This window comes from Salvelinus sp. IW2-2015, linkage group LG3, assembly GCF_002910315.2.
Source record: "Salvelinus sp. IW2-2015 linkage group LG3, ASM291031v2, whole genome shotgun sequence".
NCBI lineage: Eukaryota > Metazoa > Chordata > Actinopteri > Salmoniformes > Salmonidae > Salvelinus > Salvelinus sp. IW2-2015.
The window spans coordinates 12999523-13023629 of record NC_036840.1 but is presented as its reverse complement, the minus strand read 5'-3'; the positions used below and the strand labels follow the sequence as shown (position 1 = coordinate 13023629).

Here is a 24107-nt window from a genome sequence, read left to right as displayed (position 1 = left end):
TCACGAAGCTCCCGACGAACAGTTATTGTGCTGACGTTGCCTCCAAAGGCAGTTTGGAACTCGGTAGTGAGTATAGCAACCGAAGACAGACAGCTTTGTTGACAGGTGTAGCTGAAATAGCCGAAGCCACTAATTTGAAGGGGTGTCCACATACATTTGGCCATGTAGTGTAAATGTCTTGAATCAGCTAGACTAATTTCAGCAACCACTAAACAGTGGACAGGGCCTTAATTTGTTGGTTGGGGAAGTAAAGCGATGTTAACATGCAGCACTTTTGGCTACGTAACAGAATGTTCCTTTACTGAAAATATTGTCCAAATTAATTTGACGGTGTATGTGAATAAAAGTATGACAAGGGACCTGGATTTCCTTCTACATGTCACTCATCATTTTTTAAATGTCAGATTACTTAGTAGCAATATCTAACAGCAGGGAGGCATTGTGTAGCCTAGTTTATTGAGGAACGTTTATGTCATTGGACACAATAACATGCTTCATAAGGTTAAAGTATTTATTAAGTTACTCATTGGTTGTCGTCATTCATTACACAAACATGGGTGTTACAGTAAGTAAAAAATATCACTAAAGTAGCCCGTTCCGATTGATTCCACCTCTGCCCCCCCCCCCTTTTGTTTCTTTCTGGCAATCAATGTCAGACTGAACATCTCACACAATAACCAACACCACTGCTCCCCGACAGGAGGAGACCCAGTTATAGGGTCTTTGTTTCTGCGCTCCCGACAGGAAGTGAACAGTGCTTCAAGAAGGTGCAAATGGAGGATAAAGCCAACACTTTTTGATCGTAGTACAACAGCTTCAACACATGAATCCAATGAGGGTACATAGTCATACTGGTTCACACAGTACCTAGCACGGAAACACAGTAACCTCATCCTACAAAAGGAAAGTGGGGGGGGGTGTGAAAGGAAGAATGTATACCAGTAGATTAAGGTGGATACAGTAGATCGGAGGACGGGTGAAACTAGGTCTGGGATTGACTGCATCGGAAACGGAGGGAGGAAGGGTAGATGCGTGTCTCTAGATGTCCTTGAGGTCCTTCTGGATGCCCCAGAGTGTGTCTGCACTTTTCTTCAGCTGGCCCACCTCAGCGTCAGTCAGGGTCATGTTGATCACACTGCCCACTCCATTGCTGTTCAGCACGCATGGCAGGGACAGGAACACCTCCTCGCCAATACCATACATGTCCTGGGGAAAACAAAGCACAGCTGTCAGTCATTATCACATAGAAATGTGTGTGTTTGATTCCCTCTCTCGCTCTTTGTGTGTGTGTGTGTTTACATGCACATAATGTGCGTGTAACTGTGCGCATGTCTGCACGCATGCGTCTGTGTGTTATCCCGTCACCTTGACCATGGTGGAGACAGGGTGTATCCTGCTCATGTTCTTGATGATGCTCTCAGTGAGATCAGCCACACTCAGGCCGATGGCCCAGTTGGTATACCCCTTCAGCTTGATCACCTCATAGGCACTGGAGGAGCACACAAAACAATCACTGTCAGTCAGCATCTACGTCCAACTGTTGCCATCTTGAACAGGTAAAACTCTCTCAATGAGGTGAACCTGCATGAACGTTAACTCAAATAAAAGGTTAATGCAAAATAAAATGTGAGGGCGGGCTTTGATACTTATTCTAGTATACAATGTCAGTAGAACTAGTTATATTAATGATACCAAATATTAGCCCAGCCTGATCTCATCCTTATTTTAGCCCTTACACCTTGACAGCTCCAGTAGATATGAATGAATCAGAAGGTGGTGACCAGTACGGTGTAAACTCTAGCTGTACTACGAGCGCTAGGTGGAGTCAGAGGTACATATTTAGACTCTGGATGGAGCTGGGGATAGGTTTAGGCTATTTACCTGTCGACCACTTCCTTATGGGTGGCCTTCCAGTTCTCCTTGTCTCCGTCAAGGCCAAACTCTGGGTTCAGCTTCTGCAGGTTAACTCCAGCTACGCTGACACCGCTCCACACAGGGACTAACACACACAGATATTTATTATTTTACACAGAAAATATTCAGATTTCCTTCTTTAAAAAAAAAGCAGACTCAACTCACTCATAAAACAAGCAGACTCAACTCACTCATTATTTCTGACAGAGATAACTGGATGTGCAGAGTGATGTAACAATGCCAAAACAAGTACTTTTGTTTTAAAAGCTGTTAAAGCTGCCAACTGGGTGTGGCTTACTGGGTGTGACAAGAAGTTCACACATGCGCTCAGATTCCCACTAAAGTATGCACGCCACTGACATCATCCCCACCGATGGTGTCTCTGTGCTCTACCAGGACCAATCACCATCATCATCGTCACCCCTACCCACCGCTGGTATCGCCGTGTTCTCCCAGCACCCATCCGTTGAAGCTGGTGGCATGGATGCCCAGGCGCTCAGCCATCAGAAAACGGAAACGGGCGGAGTCCAGGTTGGTGCCGCTGCCGATGACACGGTGTTTGGGCAGGCCGCTCAACTTCCATGTCACATAGGTCAGCACATCCACTAGGGGTAGGGAGAGACAGGGATATGGTCAAACACACACACCCTTGACAACGTTAATGATTGACTGCCCATCCCTGCCACCCACTGTTGTCACAGTGCCCTCTCTCTTATCTTGAATTGTGGAGTGGTGTGATACTGTTGGTAAGGGTGGAATGTTGGAACTGGGTTGGCCAATGCAATCTAGGGGATAATGCCGGAAACAATTTACCTTGCGTCCAAGATTTAAATTGTCAGTGTGTGTGTACCTGGGTTGGACACCACGATAAGGGTGCAGTTGGGAGAGTGTTTGACGATCTGGGGGATGATGTGTTTGAAGATGTTGACGTTCCTCTGGACCAGGTTGAGCCTGCTCTCTCCCTCCTGCTGACGCACGCCAGCGGTCACAACCACGATGCGGGAGTTTGCAGTCACGGCATAGTCTGGACAGAGATAGGGAAAGAGCAATTGAATTACGTAGACTTTTCCCCATTTAGCAGGGGGGGGAAAAAAGCCTAAATGGCAATCAATGAGACGCAATCAACCTTAAACTGGTTTCAAAACAAGCTGCATTACACTTTCAATGGCAAAACACATACATATTCCACCTTTTTTGCTCTGAACCACTCCAGTGAAATACACACAAGGGGGATTCTCTTACCTTTGTCAGCGACTATCTTAGATGTCTTTAGGAAGAGGCTGCCGTGCTGCAGGTCCATCATCTCTCCCTTCAGCTTATCCTCCATCACATCAACCAGAGCCAGCTCATCAGCCAAGTCCTACAGGAAGGAGGAGGAGAGAGAAGGTAGGGGTGGAAAGAAGGGCCAGAAGGATAGTTTGGTCATGAATACCTGGTATTTACTTAGAAATGATATGGTCAAATCCACATTTACAACCAGCCTACATAATAACTGAGTAGTAACTATTTGTTGGTATCACAATAGTAGTAGTAATTCAGAGGTAAAGTAAATTAGGACTAATGTACTTGTAAAGTACTAATAAGACAGTAGTAAGAGTAGTAATGCAGTTGTAAAGTAACAGTGAGACAGTGATATAGTCATACTTACCCTGAGGAGGATGCTGACGGCACAGGCCATGCCCACCATGCCCACCCCCACCACGGTCACCTTGTTCCTGGGGGGCTCAGCAGGGCCGCTGGCCATGGGGGTGATCAACTTCTGCATCACAGACGACATGATCCACAACGCTGGAGGAGGGAGAGAAGGAAGGAGATAGTTTAACCTTTAGTCTAGTTATCAAGGTTAGTCTAGTGAGAGAAAATAAATATTCAAAGGGAAACCTGGTCCAAGATCACAGTGTGTGAATTTTGTGTGAGGTAATCATGCTTTTGCCTCAACATTGAGCACGCTCTTTAGTCTAGGTATAGGCTTAATCTGTGTCTGGGGATCTAGCCCAAGGAATGCATTTCTTAAGCCATTTAAATAAACACGGCTGTATTTCATTGATTTACTCCAGACTGAGTCAAAACCAATATCCTAGTCAAACTTGGGTTCAAATAAATGGATATTTAATTTTTTTATGTGGTCAAATCAGCTACTTTTGAAATTTTTGAAAGTATTTTCAAATAAACTTCTGATAGATAGCCTAAACTACTGACTTCCTAATACATTATTTCAAATACACCTAGGACCAAACAGACCTGGGTTCAAATGCATAAAGTATTTCAATATTTGAAAATGCATTCTGAATATTCAACTACTTGTAGCCTATTTTCAAAGAAAACATATCCAAATACTTGCTTCGAAATGTCCTTGAAAGTAACTGAAATAGCCTACACTAAATAGTATCTTAACCTAGATCTGTCCCTAGTGTTTGAGGCCAAGGGCCAAAGGTCTTGTTTAGACACGCATTTCGTAACCATTTGGAAACCATTTTGCATAGTGGGTTAAAGGTCACATTTCTAAAATGTTCTGCTATTGTATTCCATAGCTACTCCAGTGCAGTTAGTGTATATTGATAGATATACTGTAGCCCAATTTAAGACTAGTAAACTGGCATTGCTTCAAACCATTATTTGTCAACTTAAGTCCTGCTACTTTGGCACGCAAAACTCACTAACCCGCAGCATGGAGGCCTACACCCACACACAGTTTAAACCCCAGCAGGAGACCAACAGTACAATACAGCTTCAAACATTTATAGGAGAGGATCTTGGAATCAAAAGCCTGGACATCCTACCATTACAACCTTCCTTACTGAGCAGTCCCTACCAAGTAAACACACGAGTAATAAGTTAACTATCAAAACCCAAGGACAATAATTATGTCCCTTCGTCCTTTCACTAGAATATCCTGGCTAGACATACGGAACAATATAAAGCAACAACTAAGCCAGGGTGATTTCATAAGGCAATCACAATGACCGGACATTGCCTGGTTATCAAACTAACAATCTTGATCAAACAGGATACTTGCTTTGTCTGGCAATGCAAGGCCTACCACAGATCAAAGGCAGCAGGGAGCCATCCTACTTCCACAGCCCCAGATTTCCCCCCCTTGTCCAACCAGAAGGTCCCCCTGAGGTCCTCCTGGACCAGAGAATACACAGTAACCTGCCCCCCCCCCACACAAAAAAGGGTCCAACAAACACGCACCTTTGAGGTCACCCTAATCCTCCCTCATCTATAGACCCGAGCCAAAATTATAATCCACAAAACAATCTGCTGCTGCGTGCAAAAACTTGCGCGATAAGTGGCGTCAGTGGGAGTTGCTCTGTTCACATAATCGCAAATCTCTAGCCTATTGCATGTCCATGTGAGAGGCAGTTACTACAGTTGGCAAACAATTCAAATATTAATTTGTCACATGCGTCTTAAACAACCATTTTGAATCCCTTTTCACATTCACTCTGTTGGTAATGCTTACAAATTGGATCATAACTAAAAGTATCCGAGATCCCACTCTGGAACCTTGATATGCCTGTAAATATTCCAACTTCAATTAAATTATTTCTCAATTATGCCTTAAGATACAAATGTTAAATATGTGTCAACATCCTTCCTCCAAAAGACCCTTCTATGAATTACATTTCGGACATTTAAAAAAAAAAAAAAAGTATTTTGTGAGGAATCACCCATTAACCATATCTGAACAAGGTCGACAGGACATGGAAGATAGAGGTCATGTCTACACTTGTCACTTGCATGCAACTTCTGCTATCAAAATACGAAGAACACATTGAAAAGATGGGTCTAGATACACAAACATCACTTCTAATCTGATTGTGTTCAGATCTGGTCTACTGCCATCAGCTGTTGTGTTATAATATTTTGCCTATTCCACCGTTTGTAGAATGCATACCGGCATTTGAACATAGCGTGCGAAAAGGGAATCCGGACACACTCTGGTCACAGTAGACATTTAAATGTAGGCGTAGACGCAAGACGCGGTCAGAATTCCATGATCAGAACTATGATCAGAATACTAAAGCTGCATGAACGGTCAAGTCTAGACACGGCGAGAGAGGGAATCAGAGGCTTGTCCATTAGGCGCAATGTGTTCACCTTGTCAGTCAATCACAGAACAATACTATAGAAATTGGATAACAAAATACTTGAAAAAAATGGGTGGATAACAGCACTATGGCTGATGTCAGAGACTATTCACAGTGGACTGTGAAGGGGCAATTCCAAGAGACATTGTGTTGTGTAGCTATAACATAGCATTTCAAATACGTGATGTTCTAGTAGCTTATCATAGAGGCCTATAGGGCGATTCCACACCAGGAAGACCCGAATAAAAATGTAGAGCTTAGTTTGTTCTGGCAATTATCACATAGAAAATTAATTGGGAGGAAGGTCGTTTAATATGCTTTAATTTTATCACAAGTCATTTTTTTGAAAATCACAATGAAAGTTTCCATTTTAGGCCCATACATGCCTCTTGTAAGATCCCATGATCCGTGAACCACACATAATACAGACAACATCTTGGTGTCATTATACTCCTTATAGAAACCTCTAAAATATGGAGTATTTCTAGATTCTGAAATAAAGATGTTCACATTAAACATGAGAATATTAATGAATCTCAAAATTACCCTTGATAATTTTGCTTATTTTTGTTAATATTTTTTGGAACAGTTAGCATTGCCATCAAAATGAACCCAAGATCACCAACATGTGAAGTTCATAGGAGCTTATCAAAAGTGGGTGTCAAATGACAGCTAAGTCTATATTTTGAGGGAAATGAAGGCATAAATACATTTTTTGACCACTTTCCATCTTGAGAATTTGGCATAAGTAAAGACTTTGATTTCTGGATAAAGAGATGGAAAAGGAGTCATAAAAGCGTCTACCATAAAAAGTATTACAATGTAACAGAAAAACACAATGTATGTTTAATTTGAGAAATGGTTTACCTTCTGTAAATGTAAGAAATATTACCTTGTGATTCCGTTACGCACATATCTAAGATACTTTCTCAATTCTGTCCCTCATGAGGGAGAATAATGAAAGTTTACAGAAGTAATAAGTAATGGTAGACCTACCAACTAGTTTGTGATTTTACTGATATCAATTGTGTTGATGATTTAAGTTGAAGGGAATTACGAGTTAACAAATTAGTAACGGAATTACCCAAAAATCTGTAACGGAATTACTGCAACTGAATTGGCTGCAATGGGAAATCATAACAGTCAAACCACAGTTGGGTCACCTGCTACTGTCCTCCCTTCCACTGGCAGTCGACGTTGAGACTGGTGTTTTGCGGGTTGTATTTAATGAAGCTGCCAGTTGAGGACTTGAGGCGTCTGTTTCTCAAACTAGACACTCTGATGTACTTGTCCTGTTGCTCAGTTGTGCACCGGGGCCTCCCACTCCTCTTTCTATTCTGTTAGAGCCAGTTTGCGCTGTTCTGTGAAGGGAGTAGTACACAGCGTTGTACAAGATCTTCAGTTTCTTGGAAATTTCTCACATGGAATAGCCTTCATTTCTCAGAACAAGAATAGACTGACGAGTTTCAGAAGAAAGTTCTGTTTCTGGCCATTTTGAGCCTGTAATCGAACCTACAAATGCTGACGCTCCAGATACTCAACTAGTCTAAATGCCAGTTTTATTGCTTCTTTAGATCGGAACAGTTTTCAGCTGTGCTAACATAATTACAAAAGTGTTTTCTACTGATCAATTAGCCTTTCAAAATTATAAACTTGGATTAGCTAACACAACGTGCCATTGGAACACAGGAGTGATGGTTGCTGATAATGGGCCTCTGTACACCTATGTAGATATTTCATTAAAAAAAAAATAAAAAAAATAAAAAAAAATAAGCTACAGTAGTCATTTACAACATTAACAAAGTCTGCACTGTATTTCTGATCAATTTGATGTTATTTTAAAATTGGACAAAAAAAAGAAATGCTGTTCTTTCAAAAACAAGGACATTTCTAACTGACCCCAAACTTTTAAACGATATTGCCACATTTCCAGAGTGGGTTCTACTTTTGAAGACATGACCCAATTTATACATAATATTTTCAATGTTATATGCCGCGTTCACGTGCTAGTCGGAACTAGGAAACTCAAATGTCCAACTTGCTAACTGGTTCTTAGTGCTGAGTGATTAGCATCATGGGCCTTAAAAAAAAAAAATGTTTTTAAACATTCAACGGACTATGCATTGTGGGTGGAATGCTGTAAAGTAACACAGAATAAAACAATAAAAAGGCCCATGATGGTAGTGACTGCCCATTACTGCTTATCACTTATTAATCATTTCACATTAATTTAATAACATTTTAATTGTTGTATATTACATTTGTTTTATTTGATAACTATTATTTCATTCCAAGTCATTATCTCATCTCTATAGAGAGCTGCCTATGCTGGTTGACAAATCACTATTTTCGTAGTTCTTCAAAGTAAATAAGGCATACTTTTATGACTACTGAATACCAACGATTAATTACTTAATGTATTTTCAGGTAGAGATACCTTGAAGCAACTGCTCGCTCGCAAACGGGCATTCTGTCTCTTATAGGTAGCAGGCATAAAAGAAACAGACCATACAAGTAGGCGTGCAATGGATTATGGTCATTCTAGTTAATTACCAAATTTTCTGCGTTAAACTATGTAGAATATTGGCCTTGTTGGAAACTACAACTCCCTACTACGTCGCACTGGTCGGGCTTGATCTGATTTATCTCTAGAGAAACTGTGCAATGTGCGCATTGAGCTCACAGAAAAACTAAATGGAATTAAAATTGAACGACTTCAATTCGTTGTTTAAAAACTGAAAAATAACTAAAATATCAGTTAATCGTTCTGCACAACTGGTTGTAGTTATACATGTGCCAGGTTCAACCAGTTAGTAAGTCAGACATTTTTGAGTTTCCTAGTTCCAACTAGCACATGAACAAGGCAATAGAGTGTTGATGTTTCTTAACGTCTTATGGCTGCGGGCGCTATTTTCACGTTCGGATGAAAAGCATGCCCAGAGTAAACTGCCTGCTACTCAGGCCCAGAAGCTAAGATATGCATAGTATTTGGATAGAAAACACTCTGAAGTTTCTAAAACTGTTTGAATTATGTCTGTGAGTATAACAGAACTCATATGGCAGGCAAAAACCTGAGAAAAAATCCAACCAGGAAGTGGGAAATCAGAGGTTGGTAGATTTAAGTAATTTCCTATCCAAGATAGTGTAAATTTGGTCTGATTGCACTTCCTAAGGCTTCCACTAGATGTCAACAGACTTTAGAACCTTGTTTCAGGCTTCTACTGTGAAGGGGGAGCAAAAAAGAGCTGTTTGACTAAGGGGTCTGGCAGAATGCCATGAGCTAAGTCACGTGTGCGGCCGTGAGAGCGAGCTGCGTTCCCTTTCATTTCTAAAGACAAAGGAATTGTCCGGTTGGAATATTATTGAAGATTTATCATAAAAACATCCTAAAGATTGATTCTATACATCGTTTGACATGTTTCTACGAACTGTAATGAAACTGTTTTGACTTTGTCTGGACTAAGTGCCTGCGCCTTGTGAATTTGGATTTGTGAACTAAACGGAGGTATTTGGACATAAATGATGGACTTTATCAAACAAAAACAAACATTTATTGTGGAACTGGGATTCCTGGGAGTGCATTCCGATGAAGATCATCAAAGGTAAGTGAATATTTATAATGCTATTTCTGACTTCTGTTGACTCCACAACATGGCGGGTATCTGTATGGCTTGTTTTGGTGGCTGAGCGCTGTACTCAGATGGTGTGCTTTCGCTGTAAAGCTTTTTTGAAATGTTTTGGAAGCAAAACATTACTGAACATAACACGCCAATGTAAACTGAGATTTTTGGATATAAATATGAACTTTATCAAAAACATACATGTATTATGAAGTCCTATGAGTGCCATCTGATGAAGATAAAAGGTTAGTGATTAATTTTCTCTATTTCTGATTTTTGTGACTCCTCTCTTTGGCTGGAAAAATGGCTGTGTTTTTTTGTGACTAGGCACTGACCTAGCATAATCGCATGGTATGCTTTCGTCGTAAAGCCTTTTTGAAATCGGACACTGTGGTGGGATTAACAACAAGTTTGTTTAAAATGGTGTATAACACTTGTATGTTTGAGGAATTTTAATGAGATTTCTGTTGTTTGAATTTGGTGCCCTGCACTTTCACTGGCTGTTGTCAAATCGATCCCGTTAAAGGACGTATTGGGGTGTTTTTGGAGCCTTTGTTCATGTTTTCTGTGCCCCTACAACTACTGCTGAACGAGCATGAGGAAGGATATCGCTGTTGGGGTAAGTTTTTCAAAAACAAGTGAAATAGCAACAACAACAACAAAAAAGTCTATAACATGCCGTTTACATCAAAAATAAGGATTTGGTTCAAAGAGTAAACTTCTCCTTTAAACAATCCCAGACCTCTTTTAGGAATGCACATTCAGCAAATCACAAGCAGAGGGAGTTCCCTTTAAATCAATTTGCCCATTCCCTGCGTTGGTGGTGCTCATAACATTTATCATAACTTAAAAGTTGAAGATCACCCACTCTGGAAATGTGATGTACTTGTACAGTACATTGTTTTAAACAATATGAACAAAATCAAGAAGGGTACTTGAGATAATGTGACAAAATGTATTTCAGAATCTAGACATCCATATTTTAGAGCACACTAAGGACCATAATGAGTTCCGTGTGGCTCAGTTGGTAGAGCATGGTGCGCTTTCAACGCCTGGGTTTGAGTCCCATAGGGGACTTGTAGCTACGGGAAAATGTATGCAGTCATTACTTATTTAGTCGCTCTGGATAAGTGTCTACTAAATTACTCAAAATGTAAATGTATAATGACACCAAGATGTCTGTATCATTCAGGGTCTTTCAAGAGGCATGTATATGAAGAAAAAAAAGAAGGGCCTAAAATGGCCTCATCATGATCTTCTCAAATGGTTTATGATACAAATGTAAAAAGAATATCAAACATTCTTCCTCCCAATTAAGTTTCTATGTGAGAATTGCCTGAACAGTCAGATACCAAAATATATATGTTTGGGCCTTGCTGTCATGGACTCGCCCTAAAGAAGCCTATTAATACTAATAGGCTTGATCATGTTAAAAATATTGAAGCTTCAAGATGTCGGACATGCAATAACTGATATCACAATAGGTAAATTATAATTCCCTAAAAAAAAACGTAGCTATATCCTTGTAGGAGGCCAATGTTTAATACCCTTTTGTAATCACATTGAGGCAATAGTCCTATCGTCCTTGATGGCCGGATGCTTTTTTGTGTTTTACACTGGTCGGCTGCAAGGTGGCAGAACATCTATAAAATTAGACAAACGTTAACAATCTGCACAGTTCAAACTAATATTCATGTCGTCAGTCAATCATTAACCACGTCTTCAAATGACATTTCGTAATACAAGAACTTTATCACGTTCAAGACGGAGTCGCTCACGAAGCTCAACGAGGAAAATGTCAATATCCTGTAAAATTAGCGACATCCACCCCGTTAACGACAACCGATCGACTATTATAGGGAGCTAGGCCACCTCGCTAAAACACAGCATGCTATGCTATTAGGCTTCGCGTAGCCTACATCGTCTATTCCAAATGTCAAATACCAAACCATGAAGGAATATCAAGACCATTATTTAGTCTATTGCAACCAGTTTCAAAGCTACAGAACGTATCCAAAAATGGTGTGTAGGCCTACGTGCATTTTTGAGCATACACCGAAGTGATGAGTCAGTCGTGCGTCACATGACAGAACATAATCGAAAATTATGATAGCAATTCACTCAAAGTCAAAGCAAACACCGGTAGCTACATACATACCTTTTGCATATATTCTAAAGATCGGTTATATCCCTTTTTGGTCCAAAGAGGCAGGCAATTGAAGCAGCGTCGAGAGTCAGGTAGTGAGAGGACGTGATGACTTCACTTATGGAGTTCGGGGTTAAAAGGGTTTTTAGCCAAAGAGGAGGATGCAAAGCAGGGCTTCACCACTGGCTGAGTTTGACACGGAGAGAATATCAATTGTATCCTCCTCGCGTCCTCAAACCCCATTGGGGGAGAAGGTCAGAGTAGCGGCACCTCTGGCTTTTTCATCCAATGGGTTTTGAGAAGGCAAGGATGAGGAGAGAGGACGTGAACGTTATGCAATTGAGATTGTGATATGTCGACAGACGGTTGGAACAAGTTTTGGCTAGATGGTATATCGTTTTTGTCCGATTTGACTTTTTGTACTAAATTGAGAATTTACACCGGCAGATTAAGATAATTAACGTAGCTGGTTAGGATAATTGGTCAAGGTCAGGATTAGCTAAAATGCAAACAAATCTACTTTTAACGTTAAGCAGTATCCTTCTAGCCATGACCGCTAGACCACGTTCACCTTGGCATGGGGACACATTTGCACATAAAAGAGGAAATTAAGGGCTGCTCTTCTGCGATAGCAACAGGTACATATAAATACATTAATGACATTTGACTTCCCAGGACTCAATCTCTGGTTGTTACAAAACGTTATGTGCATGTATCTATTCTATGTTTTATTATTGGACTGTGTAGGTATATAATAGGCCTATTACACAGACTAGAGGTGTTTAATGGACTTTAATATTAAAAGGGAAATTGTAGGCAAAGCGTATTCCAAGCACCTACAGAGAGGGAGAGAGATATGTCATGTGCAAATTTAAAAGCCTCTGGCGATTGACAACAGGTGATTCCAATATAAGTAGACCTACCCCTAGTAAGCTCACAAGCTGCAATGGTCTTAGCTGAAGATTGTAACACCAGATACTATGACTATCAATTATTCTGTGAGTTACAGTTGAGGTACTGTTTGGTGTAGCACAGAGAATTTTCGACCAACCATAGCTTGGCAGTACTGCCTTCGTCCTTGATTCGTGGAAACAGGAGTCTCATAAATGTCCGTGTCCAGTTACAGGGGTGTCCAGTTACAGGGGCTCCGTTTTGATTTTAGAAAATGCTCCTTTATTAAAATATGTTTTTTTGCACCATGAAGAAATCCAATTTGTACACTGCCATCTTGTCTATTTCAAGTCCTCTCTCATTAATTGAGAGGTGGGTCCATCCCAAAGTGCTGCATGTCATTTTGACAGACACCTTTCTCAATCAATGAGAGAAGACTTGAAATAGACAAGATGGTGGTGTACACATGGTCTGAACTTGATACACTCATAGCGTTTTTTGTGGTCGACATTATTTATTGCTTTGTTTACACAAACATCACCCAATAAATTATTTCCCTGTTGAGCCCATTTCCTTGAAATTCTGTCTGGTCATCATGAGTAGACTACACATAATTCCATAAAGAAGAGCTCCCCCATTCAGAGAATGTGGTAAGTTGAGTCACCCACTAAGGAGGTAGCCCTATGACATATCCACATTTTCTTAAGGGAAGTGGTTGATGAGTTTGATGAGAGGTTCGGTCGGAGGAGGAGGATGGATGGCGGAAGTGGATGCTGAGTTTGAATTAAGCAACGCGTTGAGTAAATTTGGTGAAGACTAATGTTCTGAATGGACTACAGTAGTATCGAAAAGGAAATTGTCTTAAATTGGGGTGGAGGATATGTGTGTAAATGATAATGAATCGCTTCTTGTTTGGCAAGCAAGTTTGTTGAGCAAGGATGTCCGTTTGTTGAGTGGAGTCTGTCAGAGTGAACAGGACTGGTCTTATTTTTATTAATTGTATTTCTGATGAACAGAGCAAGATTTCAGCGGGCCTCCAAAGAATCCGGACAACAGAAGTCTTGTGTTTTGAACTTCGGAGTAGAGCACCCGTCAAAGGTGTCATCTCAGGGGTGACGATGGATGGTCAGGTTGAATACATGAAGAGAATTCCTGGTGTGGTTGGTTCCCGGCGTCTGACCCGCTGGGTGAATGGAGAAAAAGAGGAAGGTCTGTTGTTTTTTTGAAAAAGTGCAAATACCTATGTATGTGAAGCTTTGTTATGTAGCATACGCCGTAAGGGCTTCCATCCCCAAACCACTGCAGTGTAAGAATTGTGAAGGATTTGGCCATGTTTCAAGCGTGTGTAGACGAACAGAGAATACTGAAGAACGGTGTGTAGAAGGACGACGGCGTTGCAATTGTGGTGGGAATCATGATCCTGAGTTACTGGAGTGCCCTGTAAGGGTGAAGGTAGAACCATCTCACCTAGTTTTACACTATGATTTGACTATTAGATGTTCAATGTTTCTTTCAAAAAGAAATTGGAAGGACTAGTTTCAGCATATTAAAACAAGAGTTCAGTTCACATAACAGGGTTGACCTTAAAATGAGGGACAGACGTAAATTAATCACTAATCACATGAAATAAATAATATTCTTAACAAATAACTTTGTCAAAGCAACAAAATAACTAGGGTTTCACAATTATGGTGGAAATGTCGGGGTTAAATGGGTTAAAATCCTCCTAGAAGTCACAGAGGGTGTACAGAGGGACATGTCAAAATGCAGAATTTTCATGAAATGGGTTTCCATGGCCGAGCAGCCGCACACAAGCCTAAGATCACCATGCGCAATGCCAAGAGTCGGCTGGAGTGGTGTAAAGGTCGCCGCCATTGGACTCTAGAGCACTGGAAACGCTTTCTCTGGCAGTCCGATGGACTAATCTGGGTTTGGCGGATGCCAGGAGAATGCTACCTGTCCGAATGTTTAGTGTCAACTGTAAAGTTTGGTGGAGGTGGAATAATGGTCTGGGGCTGTTTTTTATGGTTCGGGCTAGGCCCCTTAGTTCCAGTGAAGGTAAATCTTAACACTAAAGCATACAATGACATTCTAGAAGATTCTGTGCTTCCAACATTGTGGCAACAGTTTGGGGAAGGCCCTTTCCTGTTTCAGCATGACAATGCCCTAGTGCATAAAGTGAGGTTCATACAGAAATGGTTTGTCAAAAACAGTGTGGAACCCTTTGCCTTGATGACAGCTTTGCACACTCTTGGCATTCTCTCAACCAGCTTCATGAGGTAGTCAGTCACCTGGAATGCCTTTCAATTAACAGGTGTTCCTTGTTAAAAGGTTCATTTGTGGAATTTATTTCCTTCTTAATGCATTTGAGCCAATCAGTTGTGTTGTGACAAGGTAGGAGGGGGTATACAGAAGATAGCCCTATTTGGTAAAATACCAAGTCCATATTATGGAAAAAACAGCTCAAATAAGCAAAAAGAAATGACAGTCCATCATTCCATTAAGACATGAAGGTCAGTCAATACGGAAAATTTCAATAATTTTTTATGTTTTTTCAAGTGCAGTCGCAAAAACCATCAAGCATTATGATGAAACTGGCTCTCATGAGGACCGCCACAGGAAAGGAAGACCCAGAGTTACCTCTGCTGCAGCCTCAGAAATTGCAGCCCAAATAAATGCTTCACAGAGTTCAAGTAACAGACACATCTCAACATCAACTGTTCAGAGAAGACTGTGTGAATCAAGCCTTCATGGTCAAATTGCTGCAAAGAAACCACTAGTAAAGGACACCAATAAGAAGAAGATAATTGTTTGGTTCATGAAACACAAACAATGGACATTAGACCGGTGGAAATCTGTCCTTTGGTCTGATGAGTCCAAATTTGAGATTTTTGGTTCCATGATCTCCGCATGTGTGGTTCCCACCATGAAGCATGGAGGAGGTGGTGTGGATTGTACTTTGCTGGTGACACTGTCAGTGATTTATTTAGAATTGAAGGCACACTTAACCAGCATGGCTACCACAGCATTCTGCAACAATACGCCATCCCATCTGGTTTACGCTTAGTGGGACAAACGTTTGTTTTTCAACAGGACAATGACCCAACACACCTCCAGGCTGTGTAAGGGCTATTTGACCAAGAAGGAGAGTGATGGAGTGCTGTACCAGATGACCTTGCCTCCACAATCACTCGACCTCAACCCAATTGAGATAGTTTGGGATAAGTTGGACCGCAGAGTGAAGGAAAGCAGCCAACAAGTGCTCAGCATATGTGGGAACTCCTTCAAGACTGTTGGAAAAGCATTCCTCATCAAGCTGGTTGAGAGAATGCCAAGAGTGTGCAAAGCTGTCATCAAGGCAAAGGGTGGCTACTTTGAAGAATATATTTATTTTGATTTATTTAACACTGTTTTGGTTACTACATGATTCCATGTGTGTTATTTCATAGTTTTGATGTCTTAACTATTATTCTACAATGTAGAAAATAGTAAAAAATAAAGAAAAACCCTTGAATGAGTAGGTGTGTTCAAACTTTTGACTGGTACTGTACAGTGGCAAGAAAAAGTATGAGAACCCTTTGGAATTACTTGGCTTTCTGCATAAATTAGTCATACAATTTGATCTGATCTTCATCTTAGTCACAACAATAGAAAGTGTGCTTAAACTGATAACACACAAATGATTGTATTTTTCTTGTCTATATTGAATACATAATTTAACATTCACAGCGTAGGTTGGAAAAAGTATGCGGACCACTAGGCTAATGACTTTTCCAAAAGCTAATTGGAGTCAGGAGTCAGCTAACCTGGACTCCAATCAATGAGATGAGATTGGAGATGTTGGGTAGAGCTGCCCTGCCCTATAAAAAAATACTCACAAAATGTGAGTTTGCAATTCTTAAGAAGTATTGCCTGATGTGAACCATGCCTCAAACAAAAGAGATATCAGAAGACCTAAGATTAAGAATTGTTGACTTGCATAAAGCTGGAAAGGGTTACAAAAGTATCTCTACAAGCCTTGATGTTCATCAGTCCACGGTAAGACAAATTGTCTATAAATGGAGAAAGTTCAGCACTGTTGCTGATCTCCCTAGGAGTGGCCATCCTGCAAAGATGACTGCAAGAGCACAGTGCAGAATGCTCAATGAGGTTAAGAAGAATCCTAGCGTGTCAGATAAAGACTTACAGAAATCTCTGGAACATGCTAACATCTCTGTTGACGAGTCTATGATACGTAAAACACTAAACAAGAATGGTGTTCATGGGAGGACACCACGGAAGAAGCTACTGCTGCCCAAAAAAGACATTGCTGCACGTCTGAAGTTCGCAAAAGAGTACCTCGATGTTCCACAGCGCTTCTGACAAAATATTCTGTGGACAGATTAAACTAAAGTTGAGTTGTTTGGAAGGAACACACAACACTATGTGTGGAGAAAAAAAGGTACAGCACACCAACATCAAAACCTCATATCCCAACTGTAAAGTATGGTGGAGGGAGCATCATGGTTTGGGGCTGCTTTGCTGCCTTATGGCCTGGACAGCTTGCTATCATCGATGGAAAAATGAATTCCCAAGTTTATCAAGACATTTTGCAGGAGAATGTAAGGCTATCTGTCTGCCAATTGAAGCTCAACAGAAGTTGAATGATGCAACAGGACAACGACCCAAAACACAGAAGTAAATCAACAACAGAATGGCTTCAACAGAAGAAAATACACCTTCCCAGTCAGAGTCCTGACCTCAACCTGATTTAAAATGCTGTGGCATGACCTCAAGAGCGGTTTACACCAGACTCCAAAATTCCTCCTGACCGTTGTGTAGGTCTGATCCGCAACTACAGAAAATGTTTGGTTGAGTTTATTAAAGGAGAGTCAACACCATTATTAAATCCAAGGGTTCACATACTTTTCCCACCCTACACTGTGAATGTTTACACAGTGTGTTCAATAAAGACATACAAATGTATTGTTTGTGTGTTGTTAGTATAAGCAGACTGTGTTTGTCTATTGTTGTGACTTAGATGAAGATCAGATGAAATTTTATGACCAATTTATGCAGAAATCCACATAATTCCAAAGGGTTCACATACTTTTTCTAGCTACTGTATATTCATGTTTGTAGATGAATACCAGATGCCCTTTATGATGTTTTTGCCCATTGAATACCATTCAAAAAGCCTACAAAAGTTAAAAACTACAATGCTACTTACTGGAAAAGGATACGTCACTTTCATACATTATTTTCTAAAATCAACATTTTGTGGATTAATGAAGTTGACACATGTAAAAATAAAAAAAGATAGAGATACAGTCAAAAGGACTTATTTTATCTAGCCAAGTCAAAATACAATTTTGTTGAGTTGACTTCAACTGTAAAAAACAATGTGTTTACTCAACTTAGAAATATACAACCATGAAGGCAAATCAACATAACAATTGTGTTGACAAAAAATGTAAAGTCAACTATAATATATCAAATTGTCTTAACTTATTAAATCAGCTAAGAACTAGGTGTTCACTCAACTTAGAAATTCTCAACCAATCAGTCAAATCAACTGAAGCAACATAACAGTAGTGTTGACTTAAAATGTCAGGTTCAGATGACTTCAACTGATGTTTTAAGCAACCACATCTAAAAAGTAACAAGTAAAACATTTATGTAACCGTTATTGAGAATGTTGTTGTAGGTAAAGTGGTCTGTTGGTTGACATTAAAGAGTGCATTGCCAGTTTTGAAACTGGCGAAAAAGCTCACATCTGAGCAAGAGACAGACGGGAGCGTAATCTTCCTTTTTGAAATCTCTATTAAATCATTCTAAAGATTTAGTCAGCACTGAAATGTGTCATTTTCTAAGATGTTGTTTCAACTGTATAGGAAGTTGACACAACTTGACATTTGAAGGCAGCCAAGTTACAAACGTTAGTAAGTTAGAAAAACAAAACCTTTAGTTGTTTTGACTATCAAATACTTGTCCTCTCCACTTGGTAATTTGTCAAAACAACTTGAATAGCTTTGTTAGGACAACTAAAAACATCAGTTGGAGCACATTGATTTGACTAAAAGTATCAAGTTCACTCAACAATTTATTAAATCCAACTTGTCAGTTCCACTTACTTTACTAGGTTGAAGTAACTTTAGATTGGGTTAACTCAACACTAAATCCAAATTGTACTTAAAAATGTTAAGGCAGCCAGGTTACAAACTTTTTTACAGTGACATACAGTCAACCTGTGTCATTTCCTCGCAGTGTGATGTGTAAAGGGTATAGTACGATGATGTAATATTACAAGGGTCTAAGGGTCTCTTATTGTAACTACTGCAACAGGTCCAACAGTCACTCGGTCAACTGGAGAGAGAGGGGTGATGATGTCAATAAAACCAGACAGTGGACAGACGATAGACACTGCCTGTCTCCTGTACAGACATCGCCCTGCCGCTAGGATGTTTACTTTGGCTCAGTGCTACATTGTTTGTCCTCCCCTTTGTCATGTTTTAGTTTCCCCAGTTTTTGGAAAGATTATGTAGGTGGAGGAAAACATTTATTTAAATCATGTTGCGCATTTTTACGTTGATGTTTAAGGATCGGACCCTTTTCCCCCAAATTTTTGCTTAAAATGACATACCCAAATCTAACTGCCTGTAGCTCAGGACCTTTAGCAAGGATATGCATATTCTTGATACCATTTGAAAGGTAACAATTTGAATTTTGTGGAAATGTGAAATTAATGTAGGATAATATAACACATTAGATCTGGGAAAAGATAATACAAAGAAAAAAACATGTGTTTTCTATTTATTTTTTTGTTCCATCATCTTTGAAATGCAATAGAAAGGCCATTATATCACTTAAGAGTATAGGTGCAATTTAGATTTTGGCCACTAGATGGTAGCAGTATATCTGCAGAGTTTTAGATTGATCCAATGAACCATTGCATTACTGTTCAAAATGTTGTATCAAGTCTGCCCAAATGTGCCAAATTGGTCAATTCATATATGTTCAAGTACATAACTATAGAGAACATTAAAAAAATGATATGGTAATAAAAGAAATAGCTTACACACTCCCAGGAATGTCATAAATGATGGATAATTAGCTTCCCTACAGTATAGACACTAACCTTCACACATCTAGATGGGGGGGGGACAGACACAGCAGGGGTTCAAACTGTAGAACCAAGTTCCTACATTTGAATATAAAAATTGATTTTATCAAACAAAACTATGCTACATTTTATCTCTGGAACCCTCAGGATGACAAATCAGAGCAATATTACTGAATGTAAGTACATTATTTACCTTCAGAAGTGAACGTATCAAACCAGTTGCTGTGATAAAAGTTTTTTGTTGTTGTGCAGTCTTCTCAAACAATAGCATGGTCTTTTTTTCACTGTAATAGCTACTGTAAATTGGACAGTGCAGTTATATTAACAAGAATTTAAGCTTTCTGCCCATATAAGACATCTATGTCCTGGGAAATGTTCTTGTTACTTACAACGTCATTCTAATCACATTAGCGCACGTTAGCTCAACCGTCCCGTGGTGGGGAGCACCGATCCTGTAGAGGTTTTAACATAGACCTATGGTAAATCTACTACATTTCCACTGTACTAGCCTAAGGTTTTGGTGTTCCATTTCACTGTGTTCCATTCCACTCTGCTATGTCTATTCCACTGTCCTCCAATAGATTAATTTAACAGAGGAGTAAACTCATGTATCACATACTGTATTAGATGGCTATTCTCCCTCCCTCCTTTCCTGATGTTGCTGCAATCCTATGGATCTCACACATGAAGCCGCAGCACCCAATGGGGTTTAAGTCACTCCTACTTTCTCAGCCAATGAGGTGAGAGGACACTGATCCTGTTAAGGACATCCAGTCAGCTGCAACAAGGGCATTGTTTGGTGAACATGCAAGCAGGAGGCGTTTAGTGTGGTGCAGCAAGCTCTCTCCCTCTCGCTCTCTATTCCTCTCTCTCTGTCTGTCTTTTTTTGTCTCCCTCCCACCTCCCTCGTCTCTATCTTTACGTCTCCCTCTCTCCCACCTCTTCTCTCTCACTCCCTCTCTCCCTGTCAGATGTCCTTATCATCACACACACGGTGGATACATGTGACTACAGGGCACAATGACACACAGTCCTGTCCCACCATTAACAAGGTCATGAGCGGTAGCAAAGCTTGTTGTAATGTGAAGCACTTGAGATTCGGTTTCAATTTATCCCCTAAAATATGTGGTATGAATTTGATGGGAACGGGTCACATGACAGAAAAGGCCAACCTCTGTATGTTAAAAATGCTTTATCTGCCTTCCCAATGAAAACTAGTTTGAAAAGTCTAACATACTTTTTCAGAAAATAGATGAATGCTTTTGGACGATGCACCATGCAGCGCAGATTACTGTTAGATTTGAGAAGGGAGCTCCTCCCTCACCGCTTTTGCCTGTTCACGTAACCGGCCGTAGACCGGTGCCCCAGGGCTCAGCATAATCCAATCTGCCCAATGATAGCCATTGTTCCTTCTATTAAAGGACACATGAGTCAAAACTTAACCTTCAAAACACAATAGATGGCACGGTAACCAGATTCGATTTCCTTTAGTTTGACTGTGTATGGTAAATATAGATGTTTTCAATGTAATGAAGGACAATTATTTTGCATTCACACACTGGATAACTGACCTCTATCTTGGCCACAATCCCTGAATGTGTTTCACACAACTATATCATCAAGTACCATGATCAATGAGAAACACTAGTCACATGATGCATGAGTTTTACCTCACGTTTCCCACATAGTAAGTTAGCTACTGCTTTATACTACACATGACAGAGGCCCATGAGGTTGGCCGGAGGTTGTTCACTACATAAGTTATAGAGGTACCATTTCGGATACACAAGACTCAGGTGCAGCCCACCCCCTAACTCGGCCCAGCTCGTGACACAGGAACACTGGCTACTGTTTCAGAGTGACCTCCACAAAACCAACACAAGGGCAGAGACACAATGGAGTGGACACACACACACTTTTGCATGACAGCACAAACATTCACACATGCGCACACACAGAGGAGGAAGGATATTCATATGAACTGTTTCCTGTGCTGTGGGTGCAATCCACTGTGGGTGCAATCCACTGTGGTGCAATCAACTAATGAAGAGACTGCAATAAGTGCCTGATATAAAATAGTTCCAATATCACCAGGGCAGGCTCAGACTATTTCCAATATCTTGTGTTTCCATAGTACTACCTTTAGAAGCTTTTCAGGACTTCTCTCAACTATAGTAGTCTTCAGTTCCGCATTGGGTCTTCAGTTTCATCTTCAGTTGTAGTACTAAAATAACATTGAAGATAGAAGTGGAAAAACATTGGCAGACCTGTCTCTCTGGGGATTGGGAGAACTGCCACTGATGGGCTGCAGCTGTCGTCACCTCAGTAGTCCACATAGATATATTAGGGACCAGGGTAAAAATAGCAAACCGAGCTTGTCCCCTCAGCAGCTATCCTTTTAGAGTTTACACCACAGAACGATGTTAACTTGAGGAAATGTTGTTTATTTTATTTTACTGAGCCATTACTTTGTTCCTATATTTTATTTATTGTCTATCTGGTACATATGACTAATATAACTTAAAAGGATAGTTATCTATAGCAGTACTGAGCATCTCTGGAATGTTAACTTGCTTGAGGTGGTAGTTAGTCCTGGGAAGTACATTACAAGTACTAATTGATGAAAGGAAAAGTGTATACATATGATGCATTAGGCTACATAACACCACAAGTAATAGTTAATAAATTAGTAAGTTACTGACTGAATTAATCATACCATGATATCAATATCTGTAGAGCAATTTCAGAATCTTACACATTTTAGGAATATCTTCCATGCTCACCAACATCCCCCCTTTTTAAAATATGTTTTTTTTCTAACAGCAGTAGCAGTAGAGTACATCTGAGTCATTACTATTTGAAAGCACTCAATGGTTACCACATTATGCAGAGGTCACCAAGGGGTCACAAAGAAATGGGAATCCATTTCCCATGACCCCCCTCAACCTCAACATTCCGCAGACCTGAGCTCCAGGTACGAGAACACATCGCTTCCATTCTGTCTGCCGCTTTCAGGGAACGGAAATGTGAAAAACCCATTATTAAAAGCAGCCAAATGGATTATAATGACATGGTTACTGAACACAATGCGGTCCGATTAACATTGGGAGGCTGTTGATGTGACGCATGCTTGATATACTAGTCCATTAGATACCCCCGAGCCTCAGGTAGTTCTGCTCACCTCCTAGCCCTGCACCCAAATCACATACTATCTATCAATGCTCACGCCTCCATTTTACAAAGCAGAATGACGCAGACAATTTTTATGTTCTGACAGGATGCATTTTTAATAAATGGGGTCATCCTCTTTCCAGGGACAGTCATCAGATATGAGTATCACCAAATACATATTTTTTTCTATATCACAAAGTAATACAAATGCAATCAATATTAATATGTATTGTTCTGACACAGGCTGTACATGGTATATAGCGCCCTCTAGTGTTTTAGAGAACAGAAACCAATCCTGCACCCGTTTCTATTTCTATGGGTATAGAGCTCCACAGAGGGTGTCACATCCACAAAACCTAGCGGTAAAACAGGGAAATGGTTCCAATTGTTTTTCCACCAATCATTTTTCCCAAAGGGAATTTTAGAAACACTCAATAAGGGCTGTGTTTCATGTAGGCTTACAATGGTGAGATGTTTTCAAAACCATGTAAATCTCTCCTGGACAATGTGACTTTTAGCAATCTATTCAGCTTTATTTACTCTGATCCCAAAATCCTAATCAGCATCAAAGTAGACATCATGCAAGACTACAAATTCCTGCATGATCATCCTAGATGACACCTTTGCCAACAGTTATTGTGTCAACTTATAACTTGCACAAGACAGTACACAGAATTGTTAATTTAAAGGAATGTAGACAAATTACTACACTTAGCTAACAGTAAATCCAGAGATTCTTACCTTTGCCTTGAATCGCCAGTCTCGTCCAGATCATTGTGGCATTTGTAGTACTTTATGATAGCCACATTAGCATCTAATTTTTGGGGGGTAAATACAGGCGAATATACTAAGTCACCTTGTCCTAATATTTTTTGAATGGAACTCCTGAAAGTTGTATAGGAATGCACAAGGTGCAATTTCTCTGTTGGTTAGTGCAGCATCAGTTCCTCTTGTAAGTGTCAGTCATTGCATACCGTAGAAAGCTATTTATAACTTGTCAGAAATGTCCAGATCAACTAGACCATGTCAGCTAATGTTAGTTTTTTTTGCCCATAGATAGTTGGACATTTTTAGTTACTCAAATCACATGTATATAATTGCATGAAAATGTTATTTAAAACGGCAACATTTTCTTTAAACCCTATGACAAAATGTGTAGAATTTAAGGA

The 24107-nt window shown here is 40.1% G+C and overlaps 1 protein-coding gene across 4 annotated transcripts; it reads right to left on the bottom strand.

Moving 5' to 3' along the window:
* Positions 1 to 497: 497 nt before the first annotated feature.
* LOC111951089 (L-lactate dehydrogenase B chain) lies at positions 498 to 20418 on the bottom strand. 4 transcript variants are annotated; one of them, XM_070434680.1, is made up of 8 exons: positions 19961 to 20418; positions 3563 to 3702; positions 3157 to 3274; positions 2765 to 2938; positions 2346 to 2519; positions 1882 to 1999; positions 1366 to 1489; positions 498 to 1206 (listed from the first exon to the last, which is right to left on the bottom strand). In XM_070434680.1, exons 2-8 carry the CDS (start codon positions 3689 to 3691, stop codon positions 1039 to 1041), a joined length of 1005 nt encoding a protein of 334 aa, XP_070290781.1. In that variant the 5' UTR covers positions 3692 to 3702; positions 19961 to 20418; the 3' UTR covers positions 498 to 1038. The 4 variants fall into 4 exon arrangements, with proteins under 4 accessions (XP_070290781.1, XP_023824861.1, XP_070290784.1 ...); XM_023969093.2 differs by lacking the exon at positions 19961 to 20418 and adding an exon at positions 11787 to 11978; XM_070434683.1 differs by lacking the exon at positions 19961 to 20418 and adding an exon at positions 7172 to 7275.
* Positions 20419 to 24107: the final 3689 nt, after the last annotated feature.

What these genes read in the sequence shown, in the direction of transcription:
- LOC111951089 (XM_070434680.1), bottom strand. Translation starts at nt 3,691, where the DNA reads ATGTCGTCTGTGATGCAGAAGTTGATCACCCCCATGGCCAGCGGCCCT. An exon ending in CCGTCAGCATCCTCCTCAGG is followed by an intron (nt 3,275 to 3,562) that starts GTAAGTATGACT and finishes TCCTTCCTGTAG; the next exon opens with GACTTGGCTGATGAGCTGGC. An exon ending in AGAACACGGCGATACCAGCG is followed by an intron (nt 2,000 to 2,345) that starts GTGGGTAGGGGT and finishes TGTGTGTGTTAG; the next exon opens with TCCCTGTGTGGAGCGGTGTC.